Here is a 24,903-nt window from a genome sequence, read left to right on the forward strand (position 1 = left end):
TAGTTTTTTGACTTTGTGTTTTTAATCCATGATACATTTTTATGTGTGTATCGTTGTACTCAACTCTGCGAGCCAAAATCACCAGACACAAATTAAGCCAAGTGATGGACTAAAATGCAAGCTTAGTGGATAATCTATTTTTAGTCCAAGACTAGCCTTAATCTGTGTCTGGGAAGCTAGTCCCCATTGATCTAGTAAATAAATCTATCAATCAAACCTCAGAGTCCCGGGCGCGGCCCAGCCCTTCTAGCCTCAGAACGGTGACCTCAAACAGCTCCAGGCCGCGATGCTGGATGAACTCATGAAGCAGCTCTAGAGCTTGACTGAAGAAGAAGGGATTGGGGGCCGAGGCATGGAGACACCCCAACAGCACCTGGACATCCCATTAGTTTAATAGAACGGTTTAAGAAATTATAAAAAATGATCGTAAATCAGCAAATTGTACATATTCACAAAATAGTTCACTACTTTAACCAGACCAGAGGGGGAAAAAAGTGGAAAATCAAAAGGCATCTGTGCAGTTTTGTCACAGTCAAGTTTTAATGATGTATACAGAGAACAGGGTACCATTTGGGATGCACTCCTAGTAAGGAATGGCTAAAAACGTAACTACTGTTCTCTGAAGGAGGGAAATACAACATACTATGGGGAGTCGCACTCGTCGACTTCAGTCGAAGGATCTACAACCACGCCTGACAAAGCCAATGAAATCTGCGCCTCGCTGGAAGCCCCGCCTTACACAGGTGATAATTTAATACCGCTCTTCACCGAGCCCAGGAACGGGCAATGCGGAGGTGCCCAACAAGTTTACCCAGACATGAGCAGGGAGACTTGAGGAGCGACTCTCCAAACCCAGCACCAAGTTGGCGCAGACAAACATGGCAGCTCTTCTAGCTCCTTAAATACTGCAGCGTTGCTTAGTTTTGTTGTGTGTAATTTCTTACATTATTAGCCAAGAACGTTTTTTGTGTTACATACAGCCGGAAATAACTTTTGGATATCAGCGTGGTGGTAACTCTTGAGCATTGCGACCAGGAATATGACTTTCCCGAATTGGATCCTTTGTTCGTACCCTCCAGGGCAACTGAACTGATCCCAGAGGCTGCTCCAAGACGCCGCCGGCGGAGAAGCGGTATTCGAGGTGGATTTCTATTACTCGCTAATGTTCAGTCTCTGGACAATAAAGTAGACACGCTCAGGATGAGGATCACCTTCCAGAGAAACATCAGTGATTGTAACATACTCTGTTTCACGGGAACATGGCTCTCTCGGGATATACTGTCCCCATCCATACAGCCAGCTGGGTTCTCAGTACATTGCGCAGACAGTAATTAAGAACTCTCTGGGAAGAAGAAAGGCGGTAGTGTATGTTTCATGATTAACTACTGTGATTGTGACATACAGAAACTCAAGTCCTTTTATTCACCCGACCTAGAATACCTCACAATCAAATGCCGACTGTATTACCTCCCAAGAGGTACCTCCCAAGAGAATTATCGTCAGTATTAGTCAAAGCTGTGTAAAGTGGACATTATGGACATTATGCAGTGACCCTGGTTCGGTTCCAGGCTGTATCAAAAGCAGACGTGATTGGGAGTCCCATAGAGCAGCGCAGGTTAGGGTTAGGCCATGCTAGGCCGTCATTATAAATAAGAATCCGAATAAGAACAACGGCCAGAGGGTGAGAACGCTCTGCCATTAAGGGACAGTTTAGTTGGCGCAACATAAGACAGTTTCGTGTTTCAGTAGCGCATCTCGTTCACGCCGAGGTGTAGAGTGGAATAATGTGAGCCTTACGCTCATCACCTGTGGAAGGCGGTGCTTCGAGAGAGGTGCGGATTTTAATTGGCCTTGTCAGGGGTGATTGTAGATCCTTCAACCTAAGTGGTGCGAGTGAAACTCCACATAGGATGTTGAACTGAAGTTGACTGACTGAAAGAGGACAAGAAAATCTTCTTCCTGGTCGTACATCAGTGGAAAATACACTACACAATGGGTGTGAGCCCTGGTCGAAAGTAGTGCCCTATATAGGGAATAGGGCTCTGGTCTAAAGTAGTGCCCTATATAGGGAATAGGGCTCTGGTCTAAAGTAGTGCCCTATATAGGGAATAGGGCTCTGGTCGACAGCAGTGCCCTATATAGGGAATAGGGCTCTGGTCTAAAGTAGTGCCCTATATAGGGAATAGGGCTCTGGTCTAAAGTAGTGCCCTATATAGGGAATAGGGCTCTGGTCTAAAGTAGTGCCCTATATAGGGAATAGGGCCCTAAATATAGGGAATAGGGCTCTGGTCTAAAGTAGTGCCCTATATAGGGAATAGGGCTCTGTAGTCTAAAGGGAATAGGGTGGTCTAAAGTAGTGCCCTATATAGGGAATAGGGCTCTGGTCTAAAGTAGTGCCCTATATAGGGAATAGGGTGCCATAGGGCCCTGGTCTAAAGTAGTGCTCTATAAAGGGAATAGGGTGCCATAGGGCCCTGGTCTAAAGTAGTACTCTATGTAGGGAATAGGGTGCCATGTGGGACACAACAGTCCCTACCTGCAGTACCCCCTCCAGCAGCTCAGGTAACAGCAGGGAGCGGTGTCTCCAGCGGGAGAAAGAGAAGTCCTCCTGCACCTCCTGCAGGGTCTTCTTGGTTCTGGGAGCGAATGGGTCAACCTGTCTCTCCAGGCAGGACCTGATCTTCAGCGTGGCTCTGAATACAATAGACAGGTTGTACAGTGGTTTCAAGCTTTAGTTTGGTTCCCAGTTTAGAGCCAGCAACCTTCTGGCTGCCGGTCGTGTTCTCTAACCTCTTGGCTTACGTACCTGAGCAGGTCGGTCAGGCTGCGTCGCAGGCTGTCTGGTAGAGCCTCACTCTGACCCACGTCGACCGACATCAGGTGGAGGATGGTCCTTAGCAGCATCCTCTGAGAGGAGATGGATCAGACTGATCTTCATTATCAATGAGCTAGTCATACTCGGGTATGGAAGTGAAGGATTATGGGCACCGGCCAGTCAGGCTGGTAGATCACATTTTCTCTACTAGCCTGGATGATGTTCCACTACCCAAGAGTCCAAAATGTATGCCATACTTCAGATTACTTTTGGGCTAGTTTGGCATATTTCCTACTAGCCTGGTCTGAAAATACAAGCCTGGGGCTAATGTGGACTATCTTAATGTCCATCACTCATGGTCATACTTACAGGCATAGTACAACAAAACCAATACTTGCAACATTACAAACTATCACAATACAATGACAAAACACCCCAGCACAATGTCAAAACACCCCAGCACAATGACAACACACCCCACTACAATGTCAACACACCCCACCACAATGACAACACACCCCACCACAATGACAACACACCCCACCACAATGACAACACACCCCACCACATTGACAACACACCCCAGCACAATGACAACACACCCCACCACAATGTCAACACACCCCACCACAATGACAACACACCCCACCACAATGACAACACACCCCACCACATTGACAACACACCCCAGCACAATGACAACACACCCCAGCACAATGACAACACACCCCACACAATGACAACACACCCCAGCACAATGACAACACACCCCAGCACAATGACAACACACCCCAGCACAATGACAACACACCCCAGCACAATGACAACACACCCCAGCACAATGACAACACACCCCAGCACAATGACAACACACCCCAGCACAATGACAACACACCCCAGCACAATGACAACACACCCCAGCACAATGACAACACACCCCACCACATTGACAACACACCCCACCACAATGACAACACACCCCACCACAATGACAACACACCCCACCACAATGTCAACACACCCCACCACAATGACAACACACCCCACCACACCCCACCACAATGTCAACACACCCCACCACAATGACAACACACCCCACCACAATGACAACACACCCCACCACAATGACAACACACCCCACCACAATGTCAACACACCCCACCACAATGACAACACACCCCACCACAATGACAACACACCCCACCACAATGACAACACACCCCACCACAATGTCAACACACCCCACCACAATGACAACACACCCCACCACAATGACAACACACCCCACCACAATGTCAACACACCCCACCACAATGTCAACACACCCCACCACAATGACAACACACCCCACCACAATGACAACACACCCCACCACAATGACAACACACCCCACCACAATGACAACACACCCCACCACAATGACAACACACCCCACCACAATGACAACACACCCCACCACAATGACACACCCCACCACAATGACAACACACCCCACCACAATGACAACACACCCCACCACAATGACAACACACCCCACCACAATGACAACACACCCCAGCACAATGACAACACACCCCACCACAATGACAACACACCCCACCACAATGACAACACACCCCACCACAATGACAACACACCCCACCACAATAACAATAACACACCCCACCACAATAACACACCCCACCACAATGTCAAAACAATGTCAATAGTAAGTACACCACAATGTCAAAACAATGTCAATAGTAAGTACAGCACAATGTGTAAAAGACCAATTGAAGCATTGACATGAAGTATTTAATTATTATATTCAATGAAGATAAATGTAATTAAAAAGGTATACCTGGACCAGGGCGATGGGTTCCTCTGTCCAGCCTCCAGCCAGCTCCTCCACCCCCTCTCCTCCTCCCCCCGGACCACAACAGTCTCCAAACTCGGTAAGGATCTCAGTGAGGGTCGGCACCACACTGACAGCCAGACCCGGGTTGTGGTTGATGCTCATGTCAAATTTACACACCTTGAAAAAAACATTTAAATGAATGAATAATTTTTTGGACAGGGTCATATTTAAAATACATATATAGAGATAATGCAAACACTTCAGAACAACAGTACATGTAGCATAATTTAGTATTAAAAACACTAAGTCTACCAACCTATTTCCATTGTGGTCCGGGTTGTATTAAAAACACTAAGTCTACCAACCTATTTCCATTGTGGTCCGGGTTGTATTAAAAACACTAAGTCTACCAACCTATTTCCATTGTGGTCCGGGTTGTATTAAAAACACTAAGTCTACCAACCTATTTCCATTGTGGTCCGGGTTGTATTAAAAACACTAAGTCTACCAACCTATTTCCATTGTGGTCCGGGTTGTATTAAAAACACTAAGTCTACCAACCTATTTCCATTGTGGCCCGGGTTGTATTAAAAACACTAAGTCTACCAACCTATTTCCATTGTGGTCCGGGTTGTATTAAAAACACTAAGTCTACCAACCTATTTCCATTGTGGTCCGGGTTGTATTAAAAACACTAAGTCTACCAACCTATTTCCATTGTGGCCCGGGTTGTATTAAAAACACTAAGTCTACCAACCTATTTCCATTGTGGTCCGGGTTGTATTAAAAACGTATAGCTTGAGGCTGACAAGGCATCGGCACTTAACATTCAACACAATTAAAACAATACCTTTTCCAGGAGCGAGAGCAGAACATGACAGAGGTCGAAGGGAGAGTTCTCCATCCTGTTGAATATGGACATGGCAGCTGGGTCAGTCAGGGTCTCTGTGTCCAGCGTGGTCTGGGACGCCCCCAGCGACCGAGGTTGGGGGTAGAGCGGGAAAGGCGAAGCCATGGTCTTCTCGGGAGGGGGGACAGGAGGCGAGGGTAACAAGGGAGCCTCCGAACGGTGATGCTGGCAGCTCACGCGGATCGTAGAACCGCGAGAACGTCGACTACGCACTCCACCGGTGCCACCGGCGACGGCCTTGTTGTCAGAGTTGGCGTCTGAATCAGAGGTGGAGAGCTGGGAGCGACGAGCATCCCTTACGGAGTAGCGCTGAGCGGTGCGGCGGGAGCGACGCAGGACCTTCCAGGTGGAGCTGCTGCTGCTGCCACCGCGGGACTGCTTCTCAGAGTGCAACGCACCGGTCTTCTGGTCTTTCCCCGCCCTCTGGGGGGCGGCATTCACCTCCCGGCTCAAGAACACTTCCAGCAGAGACAGCAGGGTGAAATCTGTAATGGCAACACAGTCTGAAACAGCTCCAGTCTAAGGTCAGGGTGAAATCAGGTCAACACAGTGTAATGGTAATTGACAGCTCCAGTCTAATGGTCTGTAAGGGACTGACAGCTCCAGTCTGTAATGGTCTGTAGGGATTGACAGCTCCCAGTCTGTAATGGTCTGTAGGGATTGACAGCTCCAGTCTAATGGTCTGTAGGGATTGACAGCTCCAGTCTGTAATGGTCAGTTGACAGCTCCAGTCTAATGGTCTGTAGGGATTGACAGCTCCAGTCTAATGGTCTGTAGGGATTGACAGCTCCAGTCTGTAATGGTCTGTAGGGATTGACAGCTCCAGTCTAATGGTCTGTAGGGATTGACAGCTCCAGTCTGTAGGCATTGACAGCTCCAGTCTAATGGTCTGTAGGGATTGACAGCTCCAGTCTGTAGGGATTGACAGCTCCAGTCTCTGTAGGGATTGACAGGTCTGTAGGGATTGACAGCTCCAGTCTGTAATGGTCTGACATTGACAGCTCCAGTCTAATGGTCTGTAGGGATTGACAGCTCCAGTCTAATGGTCTGTAGGGATTGACAGCTCCAGTCTAATGGTCTGTAGGGATTGACAGCTCCAGTCTAATGGTCTGTGTAGTCTGGGCATTGACAGCTCCAGTCTAATGGTCTGTAGGGATTGACAGCTCCAGTCTGTAGGCATTGACAGCTCCAGTCTAATGGTCTGTAGGGATTGACAGCTCCAGTCTGTAATGGTCTGTAGGGATTGACAGCTCCAGTCTGTAATGGTCTGTAGGGATTGACAGCTCCAGTCTAATGGTCTGTAGGGATTGACAGCTCCAGTCTAATGGTCTGTAGGGATCCAGTCTGTAATGGTCTGTAGGCATTGACAGCTCCAGTCTGTAATGGTCTGTAGGGATTGACAGCTCCAGTCTAATGGTCTGTAGGGATTGACAGCTCCAGTCTAATGGTCTGTAGGGATTGACAGCTCCAGTCTAATGGTCTGTAGGGATTGACAGCTCCAGTCTAATGGTCTGTAGGGATTGACAGCTCCAGTCTAATGGTCTGTAGGGATTGACAGCTCCAGTCTGTAATGGTCGGGATTGACAGCTCCAGGATTGACAGCTCCAGTCTGTAATGGTCTGTAGGGATTGACAGCTCCAGTCTGTAATGGTCTGTAGGGATTGACAGCTCCAGTCTAATGGTCTGTAGGGATTGACAGCTCCAGTCTGTAATGGTCTGTAGGGATTGACAGCTCCAGTCTAATGGTCTGTAGGGATTGACAGCTCCAGTCTGTAATGGTCTGTAGGGATTGACAGCTCCAGTCTGTAATGGTCTGTAGGGATTGACAGCTCCAGTCTGTAATGGTCTGTAGGGATTGACAGCTCCAGTCTAATGGTCTGTAGGGATTGACAGCTCCAGTCTAATGGTCTGTAGGGATTGACAGCTCCAGTCTAAGGGTCTGTAGGGATTGACAGCTCCAGTCTGTAATGGTCTGTAGCGATTCCAATGTTACCTGATTAACAACCTTAGAGACAAGGTGTTGGCACACTACAGACGATCAATTACATTAATTAGTCAAAAATCAATAACAGGCTTTGAAGCAGCAACAGAAAACCGCCTATGGTACAGTTCACCAGTCGTCTACTTCTAGCACATTCTTCAATGCTCAGCATAACACCATGTAAAGCACACGGCCTTCAGAAAGTATCCACACCCCTCTGGTGGTGTGAAAGTGGGATTCAAATTGATTTGTCATTTTCTGTCAATGATCTACACAAAATGCTCAGTAAACAGAATGTCACATGTGCAACCAGATGGAAAAAACCTGGAGACCACCTTTACTCCACACACAGACGCATAAACTCTTCCTCACCCTCCATTTGGCAAATCTGACCTTAATTCTATCCTCCTGATTCCTGCTTACAAGCAAAAACTAAATCAGGAAGTACCAGTGACTCGCTCAATGCAGAAGGTCAGATGAAGCAGATGCTAAGCCACAGGACTGTTTTGGTAGCACAAACTGGAATCTGTTCTGGGATTCATCCAATGTCATCCACCTCAGTCACTTGGTATTCAGGACAAAAGGTTCATTTCTTTGACACATCTTCAACAGTACTACTAGTTAGAAATAACGCCTGTATCTTTGTAGTGACTGGGTGTATTGATACACCATCCAAAGTGTAATTAATAACTTCAACATGCTCAAAGGGATATTCAATGTCTGCTTTTTTTAAATGTTTTTACCTATCTACCAATAGGTGCCCTTTGTGAGGCATTGGAAAATCTGCCTGGTCTTTGTGGTTAAATCTGTGTTTGAAATTCACAGCTCGACTGAGGGACAGATAATTGTGTGTGTGGGACACAGAGATGAGGTAGTTGTTCAAAAATCATGTTAAACACCAATATTGCCCATGCAATTTATTATGGGACTTCTTAAGCAAATTTTTACTCAAACAAATTTAGGTTTACCATAACAAAGGGGTTCACTACTAACTGACTGAAGACATTTCAACTTTTCATTTGTAAAACTTTCAAAAACAGAACTTTGACATGTGGTGTGTGTAGGCCAGTGACAAAAACATAACTTTGACTTGTGGTGTTGTATGTAGGCCAGTGACAAAAACATAACTTTGACTTGTGGTGTTGTATGTAGGCCAGTGACAAAAACGGGTCCATTGAATCCATTTTAAATTCAGGCTGTAAAACAACATGTAGAAACAGTCAGTGTGTGTGAATACTTCCTGAAGGCTCTGTAGTTGTCACTTCAGTACTAAGTGTGATGGGCGTCAATGTGCTTGTTCAAGACTATATCTTCCCCTTCCTTACCGAGCTCCAACTAATTATTCTCTGCCTCATATTTCTAGAGGGGTTTACATCTTATAAAATAATGTATGTATATCAAAAGGTGTTCAAATCAACTATTAATCGAGGCGGTGTGCTGAACTAATATAACAGAAGCTAATAAGACAACTATGTATGAGGAGCATGTTAAAAGAGATTAGCACGACGACACTAAATACCCCAGTCACCCTGAGGTCAATCAGCTCCAGTAGGCATCCATCCATCCACAGCTCCTGTAGGCATCCATCTATCCTTCCATCCACAGCTCCAGTAGGCAACCATCCATCCACAGCTCCAGTAGGCAACCATCCATCCATCCACAGCTCTAGTAGGCAACCATCCATCCATTCATCCACAGCTCTGGTAGGCAACCATCCATCCACAGCTCCAGTAGGCAACCATCCATCCACAGCTCCGGTAGGCAACCATCCATCCACAGCTCCGGTAGGCAACCATCCATCCACAGCTCCGGTAGGCAACCATCCATCCACAGCTCCGGTAGGCAACCATCCATCCACAGCTCCGGTAGGCAACCATCCATCCACAGCTCCGGTAGGCAACCATCCATCCACAGCTCCGGTAGGCAACCATCCATCCACAGCTCCGGTAGGCAACCATCCATCCACAGCTCCGGTAGGCAACCATCCATCCACAGCTCCAGTAGGCAACCATCCATCCACAGCTCCAGTAGGCAACCATCCATCCACAGCTCCGGTAGGCAACCATCCATCCACAGCTCCGGTAGGCAACCATCCATCCACAGCTCCGGTAGGCAACCATCCATCCACAGCTCCGGTAGGCAACCATCCATCCACAGCTCCGGTAGGCAACCATCCATCCACAGCTCCGGTAGGCAACCATCCATCCACAGCTCCAGTAGGCAACCATCCATCCACAGCTCCAGTAGGCAACCATCCATCCATTCATCCACAGCTCTAGTAGGCAACCATCCATCCACAGCTCTAGTAGGCAACCATCCATCCACAGCTCTAGTAGGCAACCATCCATCCACAGCTCTAGTAGGCAACCATCCATCCACAGCTCTAGTAGGCAACCATCCATCCACAGCTCTAGTAGGCATCCATCCATCCACAGCTCCAGTAGGCAACCATCCATCCACAGCTCCGGTAGGCAACCATCCATCCATTCATCCACAGCTCCAGTAGGCAACCATCCATCCATTCATCCACAGCTCCAGTAGGCAACCATCCATCCATTCATCCACAGCTCTAGTAGGCAACAATCCATCCACAGCTCCAGTAGGCAACCATCCATCCACAGCTCCAGTAGGCAACCATCCATCCACAGCTCCAGTAGGCAACCATCCATCCATTCATCCACAGCTCTAGTAGGCAACCATCCATCCACAGCTCTAGTAGGCAGCCATCCATCCACAGCTCTAGTAGGCAGCCATCCATCCACAGCTCCAGTAGGCAACCATCCATCCATTCATCCACAGCTCCAGTAGGCAACCATCCATCCACAGCTCTAGTAGGCAACAATCCATCCACAGCTCCAGTAGGCAGCCATCCATCCACAGCTCTAGTAGGCAGCCATCCATCCACAGCTCCAGTAGGCAACCATCCATCCATTCATCCACAGCTCCAGTAGGCAACCATCCATCCACAGCTCTAGTAGGCAACCATCCATCCACAGCTCCAGTAGACAACCATCCATCCACAGCTCCAGTAGGCATCCATCCATCCACAGCTCCAGTAGGCAACCATCCATCCACAGCTCCAGTAGGCAACCATCCATCCACAGCTCCAGTAGGCAACCATCCATCCATTCATCCACAGCTCCAGTAGGCAACCATCCATCCATTCATGCTCTCTTAAACTAGAATACATCAATGTTTACAGCTACAATATCAATCAATCCATCCACTCCTGGGTTGTGTTAGGACACATGGCAGACGAAGTCAACAGTAGTTTTGTTACAGTTGTATAGATATGTGTGTTAGGACACACGGTAGAGGAAGTCAACAGTAGTTTAGGTAGTTAGGTTGGTTTTACCTGGTGTTTTACAGGTAGCAGGTGTACACTGTGAAGGCTGTGTGTGTTAGTGATGGAGGTGTGTAGTGTGGAGGACCTACCTGGTGTTTTACAGGTAGCAGGTGTACACTGTGAAGGCTGTGTGTGTTAGTGATGGAGGTGTGTAGTGTGGAGGACCTACCTGGTGTTTTACAGGTAGCAGGTGTACACTGTGAAGGCTGTGTGTGTTAGTGATGGAGGTATGTAGTGTGGAGGACCTACCTGGTGTTTTACAGGTAGCAGGTGTGCACTGTGAAGGCTGTGTGTGTTAGTGATGGAGGTGTGTAGTGTGGAGGACCTACCTGGTGTTTTACAGGTAGCAGGTGTACACTGTGAAGGCTGTGTGTGTTAGTGATGGAGGTGTGTAGTGTGGAGGACCTACCTGGTGTTTTACAGGTAGCAGGTGTGCACTGTGAAGGCTGTGTGTGTTAGTGATGGAGGTGTGTAGTGTGGAGGACCTACCTGGTGTTTTACAGGTAGCAGGTGTACACTGTGAAGGCTGTGTGTGTTAGTGATGGAGGTGTGTAGTGTGGAGGACCTACCTGGTGTTTTACAGGTAGCAGGTGTGCACTGTGAAGGCTGTGTGTGTTAGTGATGGAGGTGTGTAGTGTGGAGGACCTACCTGGTGTTTTACAGGTAGCAGGTGTGCACTGTGAAGGCTGTGTGTGTTAGTGATGGAGGTGTGTAGTGTGGAGGACCTACCTGGTGTTTTACAGGTAGCAGGTGTACACTGTGAAGGCTGTGTGTGTTAGTGATGGAGGTGTGTAGTGTGGAGGACCTACCTGGTGTTTTACAGGTAGCAGGTGTGCACTGTGAAGGCTGTGTGTGTTAGTGATGGAGGTGTGTAGTGTGGAGGACCTACCTGGTGTTTTACAGGTAGCAGGTGTGCACTGTTTTACAGGAAGGCTGTGTGTGTTAGTGATGGAGGTGTGTAGTGTGGAGGACCTACCTGGTGTTTTACAGGTAGCAGGTGTACACTGTGAAGGCTGTGTGTGTTAGTGATGGAGGTGTGTAGTGTGGAGGACCTACCTGGGGCCTTCTCCTCCTGAACAGGTATCTTCCAGACCAGTGGCAGTAGAGACAGCAGCAGGGTTAGCAGCTCCTCTCGACAGGTCAGCTCCTACAGAGAGAGTGTCTCATTTAGCTAGAATATTCTCTGCCTCTCTCTCTCTCTACAGGTCAGCTGCTACAGAGAGAGTGTCTCTGTTAGCTGGAATATTCTCTCTCTCTACAGGTCAACTCCTACAGGGAGAGAGTCTCGGTTAGCTAGAATATTCTCTCTCTCTACAGGTCAACTCCTACAGGGAGAGAGTCTCGGTTAGCTAGAATATTCTCTCTCTCTACAGGTCAACTCCTACAGGGAGAGAGTCTCGGTTAGCTAGAATATTCTCTCTCTCTACAGGTCACCTCCTACAGGGAGAGAGTCTCGGTTAGCTAGAATATTCTCTCTCTTTCTACAGGTCAGCTTCTACAGGGAGACAGCGTCTCGGTTAGCTAGAATATTCTCCCTCTCTCTACATGTCAGCTCATACAGGAACAGACATACAGTCTTAGTTAGCTAGAAGATTCTACTTCTCTCTCGCTCTCTGTTCACACCTTCTGAAGTAATATCACGCCATCCCACTAACAGTCCAGACAAATGACGGTATAGGACCGGGCAGAATGAGAGAGACTTTCTAGGAACTGCTCTGTCTCCTTGTATGTCCTCATGTTCACTCAGGACATCCAGCACAAGCAACCCTGGAGGAAAGCAGAGGACATCCACTGGCCATGGAACCAGGACATGAAAATGCTTCCTCCTGCTGAACAGGAATCCTCCTGTGGCAGTAGAGAGAGCAGCAGGTTTACATAAAGAGTTCAACCTAATTCATATCCCAAGCCAGTACGCAACACCAGAACCCAGGTAGCTACGCAAAATGACCGCTTTGCATATTTGCGTAGCAAAAGCACGCAACTGTGTGATGCCCCAAAAAAAGTGTCAAATGATGCAACTATGCAGGATTGCCATTTCGCATACGGCACACACACACACACACACACACACACACACGTTTGTGTAATGTAGAAATCAGGCTTTAACCATCCAGGGTAGGGCAGCGCTAGGTGCTTGTAGGGCAGCGCTAGGTGCTTGTAGGGCAGCGCTAGGTGCTTGTAGGGCAGCGCTAGGTGCTTGTAGGGCAGCGCTAGGTGCTTGTAGGGCAGCGCTAGGTGCTTGTAGGGCAGCGCTAGGTGCTTGTAGGGCAGCGCTAGGTGCTTGTAGGGCAGCGCTAGGTGCTTGTAGGGCAGCGCTAGGTGCTTGTAGGGCAGCAGTAGGTTCTTGCAGGGCAGCAGTAAGTAGAGTAGGTGCAGAACAGCAGTAGATACTTGCAGGGCAGCAGTAGATACTTGCAGGGCAGCATTAAGTAGAGTAGGTGCAGGGCAGCAGTAAGTAGAGTAGGTGCAGGGCAGCAGTAGATACTTGCAGGGCAGCAGTAAGTAGAGTAGGTGCAGGACAGCAGTAAGTAGAGTAGGTGCAGGGCAGCATTAAGTAGAGTAGGTGCAGGACAGCAGTAAGTAGAGTAGGTGCAGGGCAGCAGTAAGTAGAGTAGGTGCAGGGCAGCAGTAGATACTTGCAGGGCAGCAGTAGATACTTGCAGGGCAGCAGTAAGTAGAGTAGGTGCAGGGCAGCAGTAAGTAGAGTAGGTGCAGGGCAGCAGTAAGTAGAGTAGGTGCAGGGCAGCAGTAGATACTTGCAGGGCAGCAGTAGATACTTGCAGGGCAGCAGTAAGTAGAGTAGGTGCAGGGCAGCAGTAGATACTTGCAGGGCAGCAGTAAGTAGAGTAGGTGCAGGGCAGCAGTAAGTAGAGTAGGTGCAGGGCAGCAGTAGATACTTGCAGGGCAGCATTAAGTAGAGTAAGTGCAGGGCAGCAGTAAGTAGAGTAGGTGCAGGGCAGCAGTAAGTAGAGTAGGTGCAGGGCAGCAGTAGATACTTGCAGGGCAGCAGTAGATACTTGCAGGGCAGCAGTAGATACTTGCAGGGCAGCAGTAAGTAGAGTAGGTGCAGGGCAGCAGTAGATACTTGCAGGGCAGCATTAAGTAGAGTAAGTGCAGGGCAGCAGTAAGTAGAGTAGGTGCAGGGCAGCAGTAGATACTTGCAGGGCAGCAGTAGATACTTGCAGGGCAGTAGTAGATACTTGCAGGGCAGCAGTAAGTAGAGTAGGTGCAGGGCAGCAGTAAGTAGAGTAGGTGCAGGGCAGCAGTAAGTAGAGTAGGTGCAGGGCAGCAGTAGATACTTGCAGGGCAGCAGTAAGTAGAGTAGGTGCAGGGCAGCAGTAAGTAGAGTAGGTGCAGGGCAGCAGTAAGTAGAGTAGGTGCAGGGCAGCAGTAAGTAGAGTAGGTGCAGGGCAGCAGTAAGTAGAGTAGGTGCAGGGCAGCAGTAAGTAGAGTAGGTGCAGGGCAGCAGTAAGTAGAGTAGGTGCAGGGCAGCAGTAGATACTTGCAGGACAGCAGTAAGTAGAGTAGGTGCAGGGCAGCAGTAAGTAGAGTAGGTGCAGGGCAGCAGTAAGTAGAGTAGGTGCAGGACAGCAGTAAGTAGAGTAGGTGCAGGGCAGCAGTAAGTAGAGTAGGTGCAGGGCAGCAGTAAGTAGAGTAGGTGCAGGGCAGCAGTAAGTAGAGTAGGTGCAGGGCAGCAGTAAGTAGAGTAGGTGCAGGGCAGCAGTAAGTAGAGTAGGTGCAGGGCAGCAGTAAGTAGAGTAGGTGCAAGGAGGGACTGGTATGGGGCGTCCTACTTGGTTCTCCTTGATTTACCCCTGTCAGTTAGACTGTGTCCTCCTGCCAGTAAGAGCCTACTGTGTGTGACTTTGTACTGCGTGGCTTGGGATATGTGGTGTGTGCATGACAGCCTCTCTCTAAATATCTTCTCTACTCCCCTGTGACCCACGACCAGAGCATTCCTCATCAGGGAGAGAGAATGCAGTGCCTTAACGTGTGAATTAAAACCAAATAAGACTAAGTGTACGTCCCCCCTATGAGGGCTCTGATCTAAAATATTGCACAAATAGGGTATAGGGTGCCATAGGACTCTGGTCTAAAGTAGTGCACTATATAGGGTATAGGGCTCTGGTCTAAAGTAGTGCACTATATAGGGTATAGGGCTCTGGTCTAAAGTAGTGCACTATATAGGGTATAGGGCGCTGGTCTAAAGTAGTGCACTATACGGTGCCAAAGGGGTCTGGTCTAAAGTAGTGCACTATATAGGGTATACGGTGCCATAGGGCTCTGGTCTAAAGTAGTGCACTATATAGGGTATACGGTGCCATAGGGCTCTGGTCTAAAGTAGTGCACTATATAGGGTATAGGGTGCCAGAGGGCTCTGGTCTAAAGTAGTGCACTATATAGGGTATAGGGGTCTGGTCTAAAGTAGTGCACTATATAGGGTATAGGGCTCTGGTCTAAAGTAGTGCACTATATAGGGTATAGGGGTCTGGTCTGAAGTAGTGCACTATATAGGGTATAGGGTGCCAGAGGGCTCTGGTCTAAAGTAGTGCACTATATAGGGAATAGGGTTCTGGTCTAAAGTAGTGCACTATATAGGGAATAGGGCTCTGGTCTAAGGTAGTGCTTCCGGTTCCGGTTGGAGCGAGCGGTCGCATCTACACTTCGGTCCGCAGGTAGTATAACTTTTCATTACTTTTCATTACATTTCATTACATTTCGTTATAGTACAACGGTTTGATTTGTCTTATCTTAGCAATTTCTTCTTAGCTAGCTACATAGCCGTCTTTGTATCAACGACAATTGCATATTATCGTATTTCGTCGTCCTAACGTATCTGCCCAGCAGCTAGCTAAGCAGCTAGCTAACATCCACTGTCCACTAGCACTGTAGAAACTATTACACTCAACTGAACGACTCGATTAGCGTAGTGTCAGCTAGCTACATAGTTGTCTTCGCTGTCTTCGTATCCAAGATAATTGTGCAGTTTAGAGTGTGTAGACTTAGAGTGATTATCTTAATTTACCGAGGTTAGCTAGCCAGCTATTTGTCGTCCTTAACGTAGGAAATGCTGCTAGCTAGCTAGCCAACAGCTAGCCAACCTCTACCGAATTGAACTCCAACTACCCGGTCAACATTCCGCGTCGCTCCACAGGTAGTATCACATTTTTCATTTCACTTCATTACAGTACAACGGTTTGATTTGTTTGATCGTAGCTAGCCAGCTACATAGCCGTCTTTGTATCTAAGACAATTGTGTAGTCTAGAGCGATTTTCTAGGTTAGCTGGCCAGCTATTGTCGTTCTTTCAACGTAGCTAGCCAGCTAGCCCCCGAATAGCAGCACTGTAGTAACTATTACAGTACAACGGTTTGTTTTGTTTGATCGTAGCTAGCTAGCTACATAGCCGTCTTTGTATCTAAGTCAATTGTTTAGCCTAGAGCGATTTTCTAGGTTAGCTACTTCGCAGCCACTACCAGCTAGCCTACTCCAGCAGTACTGTATCATTTCAATCATTTTAGTCTATAAGATTCTTGCTACGTAAGCTTAACTTTCTGAACATTCGAGACGTGTAGTCCACTTGTCATTCCAATCTCCTTTGCATTAGCGTAGCCTCTTCTGTACCCTGTCAACTATGTGTCTATCTATCCCTGTTCTCTCCTCTCTGCACAGACCATACAAACGCTCCACACCGCGTGGCCGCGGCCACCCTAATCTGGTGGTCCCAGCGCGCACGACCCACGTGGAGTTCCTGGTCTCCGGTAGCCTCTGGAACTGCCGATCTGCGGCCAACAAGGCAGAGTTTATCTCAGCCTATGCCTCCCTCCAGTCCCTCGACTTCCTGGCACTGACGGAAACATGGATCGCCACAGATAACACTGCTACTCCTACTGCTCTCTCTTCGTCCGCCCACGTGTTCTCGCACACCCCGAGAGCTTCTGGTCAGCGGGGTGGTGGCACCGGGATCCTCATCTCTCCCAAGTGGTCATTCTCTCTCTCTCCCCTTACCCATCTATCTATCGCCTCCTTTGAATTCCATGCTGTCACAGTTACCAGCCCTTTCAAGCTTAACATCCTTATCATTTATCGCCCTCCAGGTTCCCTCGGAGAGTTCATCAATGAGCTTGATGCCTTGATAAGCTCCTTTCCTGAGGACGGCTCACCTCTCACAGTCCTGGGCGACTTTAACCTCCCCACGTCTACCTTTGACTCATTCCTCTCTGCCTCCTTCTTTCCACTCCTCTCCTCTTTGACCTCACCCTCTCACCTTCCCCCCTACTCACAAGGCAGGCAATACGCCGACCTCATCTTTACTAGATGCTGTTCTTCCACTAACCTCATTGCAACTCCCCTCCAAGTCTCCGACCACTACCTTGTATCCTTTTCCCTCTCGCTCTCATCCAACACTTCCCACACTGCCCCTACTCGGATGGTATCGCGCCGTCCCAACCTTCGCTCTCTCTCCCCCGCTACTCTCTCCTCTTCCATCCTATCATCTCTTCCCTCTGCTCATACCTTCTCCAACCTTTCTCCTGAGTCTGCCTCCTCAACCCTCCTCTCTTCCCTTTCTGCATCCTTTGACTCTCTATGTCCCCTATCCTCCAGGCCGGCTCGGTCCTCCCCTCCCGCTCCGTGGCTCGATGACTCATTGCGAGCTCACAGAACAGAGCTCCGGGCAGCCGAGCGGAAATGGAGGAAAACTCGCCTCCCTGCGGACCTGGCATCCTTTCACTCCCTCCTCTCTACATTTTCCTCCTCTGTCTCTGCTGCTAAAGCCACTTTCTACCACTAAATTCCAAGCATCTGCCTCTAACCCTAGGAAGCTCTTTGCCACCTTCTCCTCCCTCCTGAATCCTCCTCCCCCTCCCCCCTCCTCCCTCTCTGCAGATGACTTCGTCAACCATTTTGAAAAGAAGGTCGACGACATCCGATCCTCGTTTGCTAAGTCAAACGACACCGCTGGTTCTGCTCACACTGCCCTACCCTGTGCTCTGACCTCTTTCTCCCCTCTCTCTCCAGATGAAATCTCGCTTCTTGTGACGGCCGGCCGCCCAACAACCTGCCCGCTTGACCCTATCCCCTCCTCTCTTCTCCAGACCATTTCCGGGGACCTTCTCCCTTACCTCACCTCGCTCATCAACTCATCCCTGACCGCTGGCTACGTCCCTTCCGTCTTCAAGAGAGCGAGAGTTGCACCCCTTCTGAAAAAACCTACACTCGATCCCTCCGCTGTCAACAACTACAGACCAGTATCCCTTCTTTCTTTTCTCTCCAAAACTCTTGAACGTGCCGTCCTTGGCCAGCTCTCCCGCTATCTCTCTCAGAATGACCTTCTTGATCCAAATCAGTCAGGTTTCAAGACTAGTCATTCAACTGAGACTGCTCTTCTCTGTATCACGGAGGCGCTCCGCACTGCTAAAGCTAACTCTCTCTCCTCTGCTCTCATCCTTCTAGACCTATCGGCTGCCTTCGATACTGTGAACCATCAGATCCTCCTCTCCACCCTCTCCGAGTTGGGCATCTCCGGCGCGGCCCACGCTTGGATTGCGTCCTACCTGACAGGTCGCTCCTACCAGGTGGCGTGGCGAGAATCTGTCTCCTCGCCACGCGCTCTCACCACTGGTGTCCCCCAGGGCTCTGTTCTAGGCCCTCTCCTATTCTCGCTATACACCAAGTCACTTGGCTCTGTCATAACCTCACATGGTCTCTCCTATCATTGCTATGCAGACGACACACAATTAATCTTCTCCTTTCCCCCTTCTGATGACCAGGTGGCGAATCGCATCTCTGCATGTCTGGCAGACATATCAGTGTGGATGACGGATCACCACCTCAAGCTGAACCTCGGCAAGACGGAGCTGCTCTTCCTCCCGGGGAAGGACTGCCCGTTCCATGATCTCGCCATCACGGTTGACAACTCCCATTGTGTCCTCCTCCCAGAGCGCTAAGAACCTTGGCGTGATCCTGGACAACACCCTGTCGTTCTCAACCAACATCATGGCGGTGGCCCGTTCCTGTAGGTTCATGCTCTACAACATCCGCAGAGTACGACCCTGCCTCACACAGGAAGCGGCGCAGGTCCTAATCCAGGCACTTGTCATCTCCCGTCTGGATTACTGCAACTCGCTGTTGGCTGGGCTCCCTGCCTGTGCCATTAAACCCCTACAACTCATCCAGAACGCCGCAGCCCGTCTGGTGTTCAACCTTCCCAAGTTCTCTCACGTCACCCCGCTCCTCCGCTCTCTCCACTGGCTTCCAGTTGAAGCTCGCATCCGCTACAAGACCATGGTGCTTGCCTACGGAGCTGTGAGGGGAACGGCACCGCAGTACCTCCAGGCTCTGATCAGGCCCTACACCCAAGCAAGGGCACTGCGTTCATCCACCTCTGGCCTGCTCGCCTCCCTACCATTGAGGAAGTACAGTTCCCGCTCAGCCCAGTCAAAACTGTTCGCTGCTCTGGCCCCCAATGGTGGAACAAACTCCCTCACGACGCCAGGACAGCGGAGTCAATCACCACCTTCCGGAGACACCTGAAACCCCACCTCTTCAAGGAATACCTAGGATAAGATAAGTAATCCTTCTCACCACCCCCCCTTAATGATTTAGATGCACTATTGTAAAGTGGCTGTTCCACTGGATGTCAGAAGGTGAATTCACCAATTTGTAAGTCGCTCTGGATAAGAGCGTCTGCTAAATGACTTAAATGTAAATGTAATGTAGTGCACTATATAGGGAATAGGGCTCTGGTCTAAGGTAGTGCACTATATAGGGAATAGGGACCTGGTCTAAAGTAGTGCACTATATAGGGAATAGGGACCTGGTCTAAAGTAGTGCACTATATAGGGTGCCATTTAGGATGCGAGGCAAAGCTCTGTGCAGCACATGAATCCAGAAAGCTAGTAGAGACAGGGACGAGCCGTCTCCCTGATCAGTAACAGATCGATACACAGACGAGCCGTCTCCCTGATCAGTAACAGATCGATACACAGACGAGCCGTCTCCCTGATCAGTAACAGATCGATACACAGACGAGCCGTCTCCCTGATCAGTAACAGATCGATAGAGACGAGCCGTCTCCCTGATCAGTAACAGATCGATAGAGACGAGCCGTCTCCCTGATCAGTAACAGATCGATAGAGACGAGCCGTCTCCCTGATCAGTAACAGATCGATACACAGACGAGCCGTCTCCCTGATCAGTAACAGATCGATACACAGACGAGCCGTCTCCTGATCAGTAACAGATCGATACACAGACGAGCCGTCTCCCTGATCAGTAACAGATCGATACACAGACGAGCCGTCTCCCTGATCAGTAACAGATCGATACACAGACGAGCCGTCTCCCTGATCAGTAACAGATCGATACACAGACGAGCCGTCTCCCTGATCAGTAACAGATCGATAGAGACGAGCCGTCTCCCTGATCAGTAACAGATCGATACACAGACGAGCCGTCTCCCTGATCAGTAACAGATCGATACACAGACGAGCCGTCTCCCTGATCAGTAACAGATCGATAGAGACGAGCCGTCTCCCTGATCAGTAACAGATCGATAGAGACGAGCCGTCTCCCTGATCAGTAACAGATCGATAGAGACGAGCCGTCTCCCTGATCAGTAACAGATCGATAGAGACGAGCCGTCTCCCTGATCAGTAACAGATCGATAGAGACGAGCCGTCTCCCTGATCAGTAACAGATCGATACACAGACGAGCCGTCTCCCTGATCAGTAACAGATTGATACACAGACGAGCCGTCTCCCTGATCAGTAACAGATCGATACACAGACGAGCCGTCTCCCTGATCAGTAACAGATCGATACACAGACGAGCCGTCTCCCTGATCAGTAACAGATCGATAGAGACGAGCCGTCTCCCTGATCAGTAACAGATCGATACACAGACGAGCCGTCTCCCTGATCAGTAACAGAACGATAGAGACGAGCCGTCTCTCTGATCAGTAACAGATCGATACACAGACGAGCCGTCTCCCTGATCAGTAACAGAACGATAGAGACGAGCCGTCTCTCTGATCAGTAACAGATCGATACACAGACGAGCCGTCTACCTGATCAGTAACAGATCGATACACAGACGAGCCGTCTCCCTGATCAGTAACAGATCGATACACAGACGAGCCGTCTCCCTGATCAGTAACAGATCGATACACATGCGAGCCGTCTCCCTGATCAGTAACAGATCGATAGAGACGAGCCGTCTCCCTGATCAGTAACAGATCGATAGAGACGAGCCGTCTCCCTGATCAGTAACAGATCGATAGAGACGAGCCGTCTCCCTGATCAGTAACAGATCGATAGAGACGAGCCGTCTCCCTGATCAGTAACAGATCGATAGAGACGAGCCGTCTCCCTGATCAGTAACAGATCGATAGAGACGAGCCGTCTCCCTGATCAGTAACAGATCGATACACAGACGAGCCGTCTCCCTGATCAGTAACAGATCGATAGAGACGAGCCGTCTCCCTGATCAGTAACAGATCGATACACAGACGAGCCGTCTCCCTGATCAGTAACAGATCGATAGAGACGAGCCGTCTCCCTGATCAGTAACAGATCGATAGAGACGAGCCGTCTCCTGATCAGTAACAGATCGATAGAGACGAGCCGTCTCCCTGATCAGTAACAGATCGATACACAGACGAGCCGTCTACCTGATCAGTAACAGATCGATACACAGACGAGCCGTCTCCCTGATCAGTAACAGATCGATAGAGACGAGCCGTCTCCCTGATCAGTAACAGATCGATACACAGACGAGCCGTCTCCCTGATCAGTAACAGATCGATAGAGACGAGCCGTCTCCCTGATCAGTAACAGATCGATACACAGACGAGCCGTCTCCCTGATCAGTAACAGATCGATACACAGACGAGCCGTCTCCTGATCAGTAACAGATCGATACACAGACGAGCCGTCTCCTGATCAGTAACAGATCGATACACAGACGAGCCGTCTCCCTGATCAGTAACAGATCGATACACAGACGAGCCGTCTCCCTGATCAGTAACAGATCGATACACAGACGAGCCGTCTACCTGATCAGTAACAGATCGATAGAGACGAGCCGTCTCCCTGATCAGTAACAGATCGATAGAGACGAGCCGTCTCCCTGATCAGTAACAGATCGATACACAGACGAGCCGTCTACCTGATCAGTAACAGATCGATACACAGACGAGCCGTCTCCCTGATCAGTAACAGAACGAGACAGAGAAAGAGGGATGAGGGGTACAGACATGACTGGGAATACAGACATGCATCTTTTGGTAACAGATATCTTATAAATATACAAATAAAAAAGTATGTGGATCAGAGAACCCGTCAGAATCTGGTGGGACCATTTGCCTCATGCAGCACGACACACGACACATCTCCTTCACAGAGTTGATTAGGCTGTTGTTTGTGGCCTGTGGAATGTTGTCCCACTCCTCTTCAATGGCTGTGTGAAGTTACTGGAACACGCTGTCGTACACATTGATCCAGAGCATCCCAAACGTGCTCAATGGTTAACATGTCTGGTGAGTATGCAGGCCATGGAAAAACTGGGACATGTACAGATCCTTGCGACATGGAGCAGTGCATTATCATGCTGAAACACGAGGTGATGGGAGAGGATGAATGGTACGACAATGGGCCTCAGGATCTCGTCACGCCATCAATAAAATGCAATTGTGTTCGTTGTATGTACAGAGGGGAGAACAAGTATTTGATACACTGCCGATTTTGCAGGTTTTCCTACTTACAAAGCATGTAGAGGTCTGTAATTTGTATCATAGGTACATTTCAACTGTGAGAGACGGAATCTAAAACAAAGAGCCAGAAAATCACATTGTATGATTTTTAAGTAATTCATTTGCATTTTATTGCATGACAGAAGTATTTGATCACCTACCAACCAGTAAGAATTCCAGCTCTCACAGACCTGTTAGTTTTTCTTTAAGAAGCCCTCCAGTTCTCCACTCATTACCTGTATTAACTGCACCTGTTTGAACTCGTTACCTGTATAAAAGACACCTGTCCACACACTCAATCAAACAGACTCCAACCTCTCCACAATGGCCAAGACCAGAGAGCTGTGTAAGGACATCAAGGATAAAATTGTAGACCTGCACAAGGCTGGGATGGGCTACAGGACAATAGGCAAGCAGCTTGGTGAGAAGACAGCAACTGTTGGCGCAATTATTAGAAAATGGAAGAAGTTCAAGATGACGGTCCATCACCCTCGGTCTGGGGCTTCATGAAAGATCTCACCTCGTGGGGCATCAATGATCATGAGGAAGGTGAGGGATCAGCCTAGAACTAAACGTCAGGACCTGGTCAATGACCTGAAGAGAGCTGGGACAACAGTCTCAAAGAAAACCATTAGTTACACACTACTCCGTCATGGATTAAAATCCTGCAGCGCATGCAAGGTCCAGAGACGCTAGGAGGGGAAATGGAATCAGAGACGCAAGGAGGGGAAATGGAATCAGAGACGCAAGGAGGGGAAATGGATTCAGAGACGCAAGGAGGGGAAATGGATTCAGAGACGCAAGGAGGGGAAATGGATTCAGAGACGCAAGGAGGGGAAATGGATTCAGAGACGCAAGGAGGGGAAATGGATTCAGAGACGCAAGGAGGGGAAATAGATTCAGAGACGCTAGGAGGGGAAATGGATTCAGAGACGCAAGGAGGGGAATTGGATTCAGAGACCTCTGAATTCAGAGACCTTTCTCAGCCCCTAGAGCCTCTCCTCTCTCCACATCTAAAATCTCTCCTGGCAGAGCTCTCCTCTCTCCGCCTCTAGAACCTCTCCTGGCAGAGCTCTCCTCTCTGCCTCTAGAATCTCTCCTGGCAGAGCTCTCCTCTCTCCGCCTCTAGAACCTCTCCTGGCAGAGCTCTCCTCTCTCCGCCTCTAGAACCTCTCCTGGCAGAGCTCTCCTCTCTGCCTCTAGAATCTCTCCTGGCAGAGCTCTCCTCTCTCCGGCTCTAGAACCTCTCCTCTCTCCACATCTAAAATCTCTCCTGGCAGAGCTCTCCTCTCTCCGGCTCTAGAACCTCTCCTCTCTCCACATCTAAAATCTCTCCTGGCAGAGCTCTCCTCTCTCCGGCTCTAGAACCTCTCCTCTCTCCACATCTAAAATCTCTCCTGGCAGAGCTCTCCTCTCTCCGGCTCTAGAACCTCTCCTCTCTCCACATCTAAAATCTCTCCTGGCAGAGCTCTCCTCTCTCCGGCTCTAGAACCTCTCCTCTCTCCACATCTAAAATCTCTCCTGGCAGAGCTCTCCTCTCTCCGGCTCTAGAGACTCTCCTCTCTCCACATCTAAAATCTCTCCTGGCAGAGCTCTCCTCTCTCCGGCTCTAGAACCTCTCCTCTCTCCACATCTAAAATCTCTCCTGGCAGAGCTCTCCTCTCTGCCTCTAGAATCTCTCCTCACAACAGGAACAATACCTGCTAATGTGGAGCATCCCCCAACGGCACGCTAGGACATCCCCCCCAACGGCACGCTAGGACATCCCCCCCCAGCGGCACGCTAGGACATTCCCCCCCAACGGCACGCTAGGACATTCCCCCCCCACGGCACGCTAGGACATTCCCCCCCAACGGCACGCTAGGACATTCCCCCCCAACGGCACGCTAGGACATTCCCCCAACGGCACGCTAGGACATTCCCCCAACGGCACGCTAGGACATTCCCCCCAACGGCACGCTAGGACATTCCCCCCAACGGCACGCTAGGACATTCCCCCCAACGGCACGCTAGGACATTCCCCCCAACGGCACGCTAGGACATTCCCCCCAACGGCACGCTAGGACATTCCCCCCAACGGCACGCTAGGACATTCCCCCAACGGCACGCTAGGACATTCCCCCAACGGCACGCTAGGACATTCCCCCCAACGGCACGCTAGGACATTCCCCCCAACGGCACGCTAGGACATTCCCCCCAACGGCACGCTAGGACATTCCCCCCAACGGCACGCTAGGACATTCCCCCCAGCGGCACGCTAGG

At 49.6% G+C, this 24,903-nt stretch overlaps 1 protein-coding gene across 1 annotated transcript in view; it reads right to left on the reverse strand.

Annotated features, from left to right (window-relative positions):
* The window catches only part of lyst (lysosomal trafficking regulator), a gene marked incomplete at its 3' end in the record, with an annotated part of 204,258 nt that overhangs the window by 134,137 nt on the left and 45,218 nt on the right, over window positions 1-24,903 (reverse strand). Inside the window, 6 exon segments of the mRNA XM_064924533.1 lie at window positions 218-373; window positions 2,537-2,693; window positions 2,807-2,907; window positions 4,656-4,829; window positions 5,503-6,047; window positions 11,946-12,036. Of these exon segments, the coding sequence (XP_064780605.1) occupies window positions 218-373; window positions 2,537-2,693; window positions 2,807-2,907; window positions 4,656-4,829; window positions 5,503-6,047; window positions 11,946-12,036 (1,224 nt within the window).

This window comes from Oncorhynchus masou, chromosome 18 (genome assembly GCF_036934945.1).
Source record: "Oncorhynchus masou masou isolate Uvic2021 chromosome 18, UVic_Omas_1.1, whole genome shotgun sequence".
Lineage (NCBI taxonomy): Eukaryota > Metazoa > Chordata > Actinopteri > Salmoniformes > Salmonidae > Oncorhynchus > Oncorhynchus masou.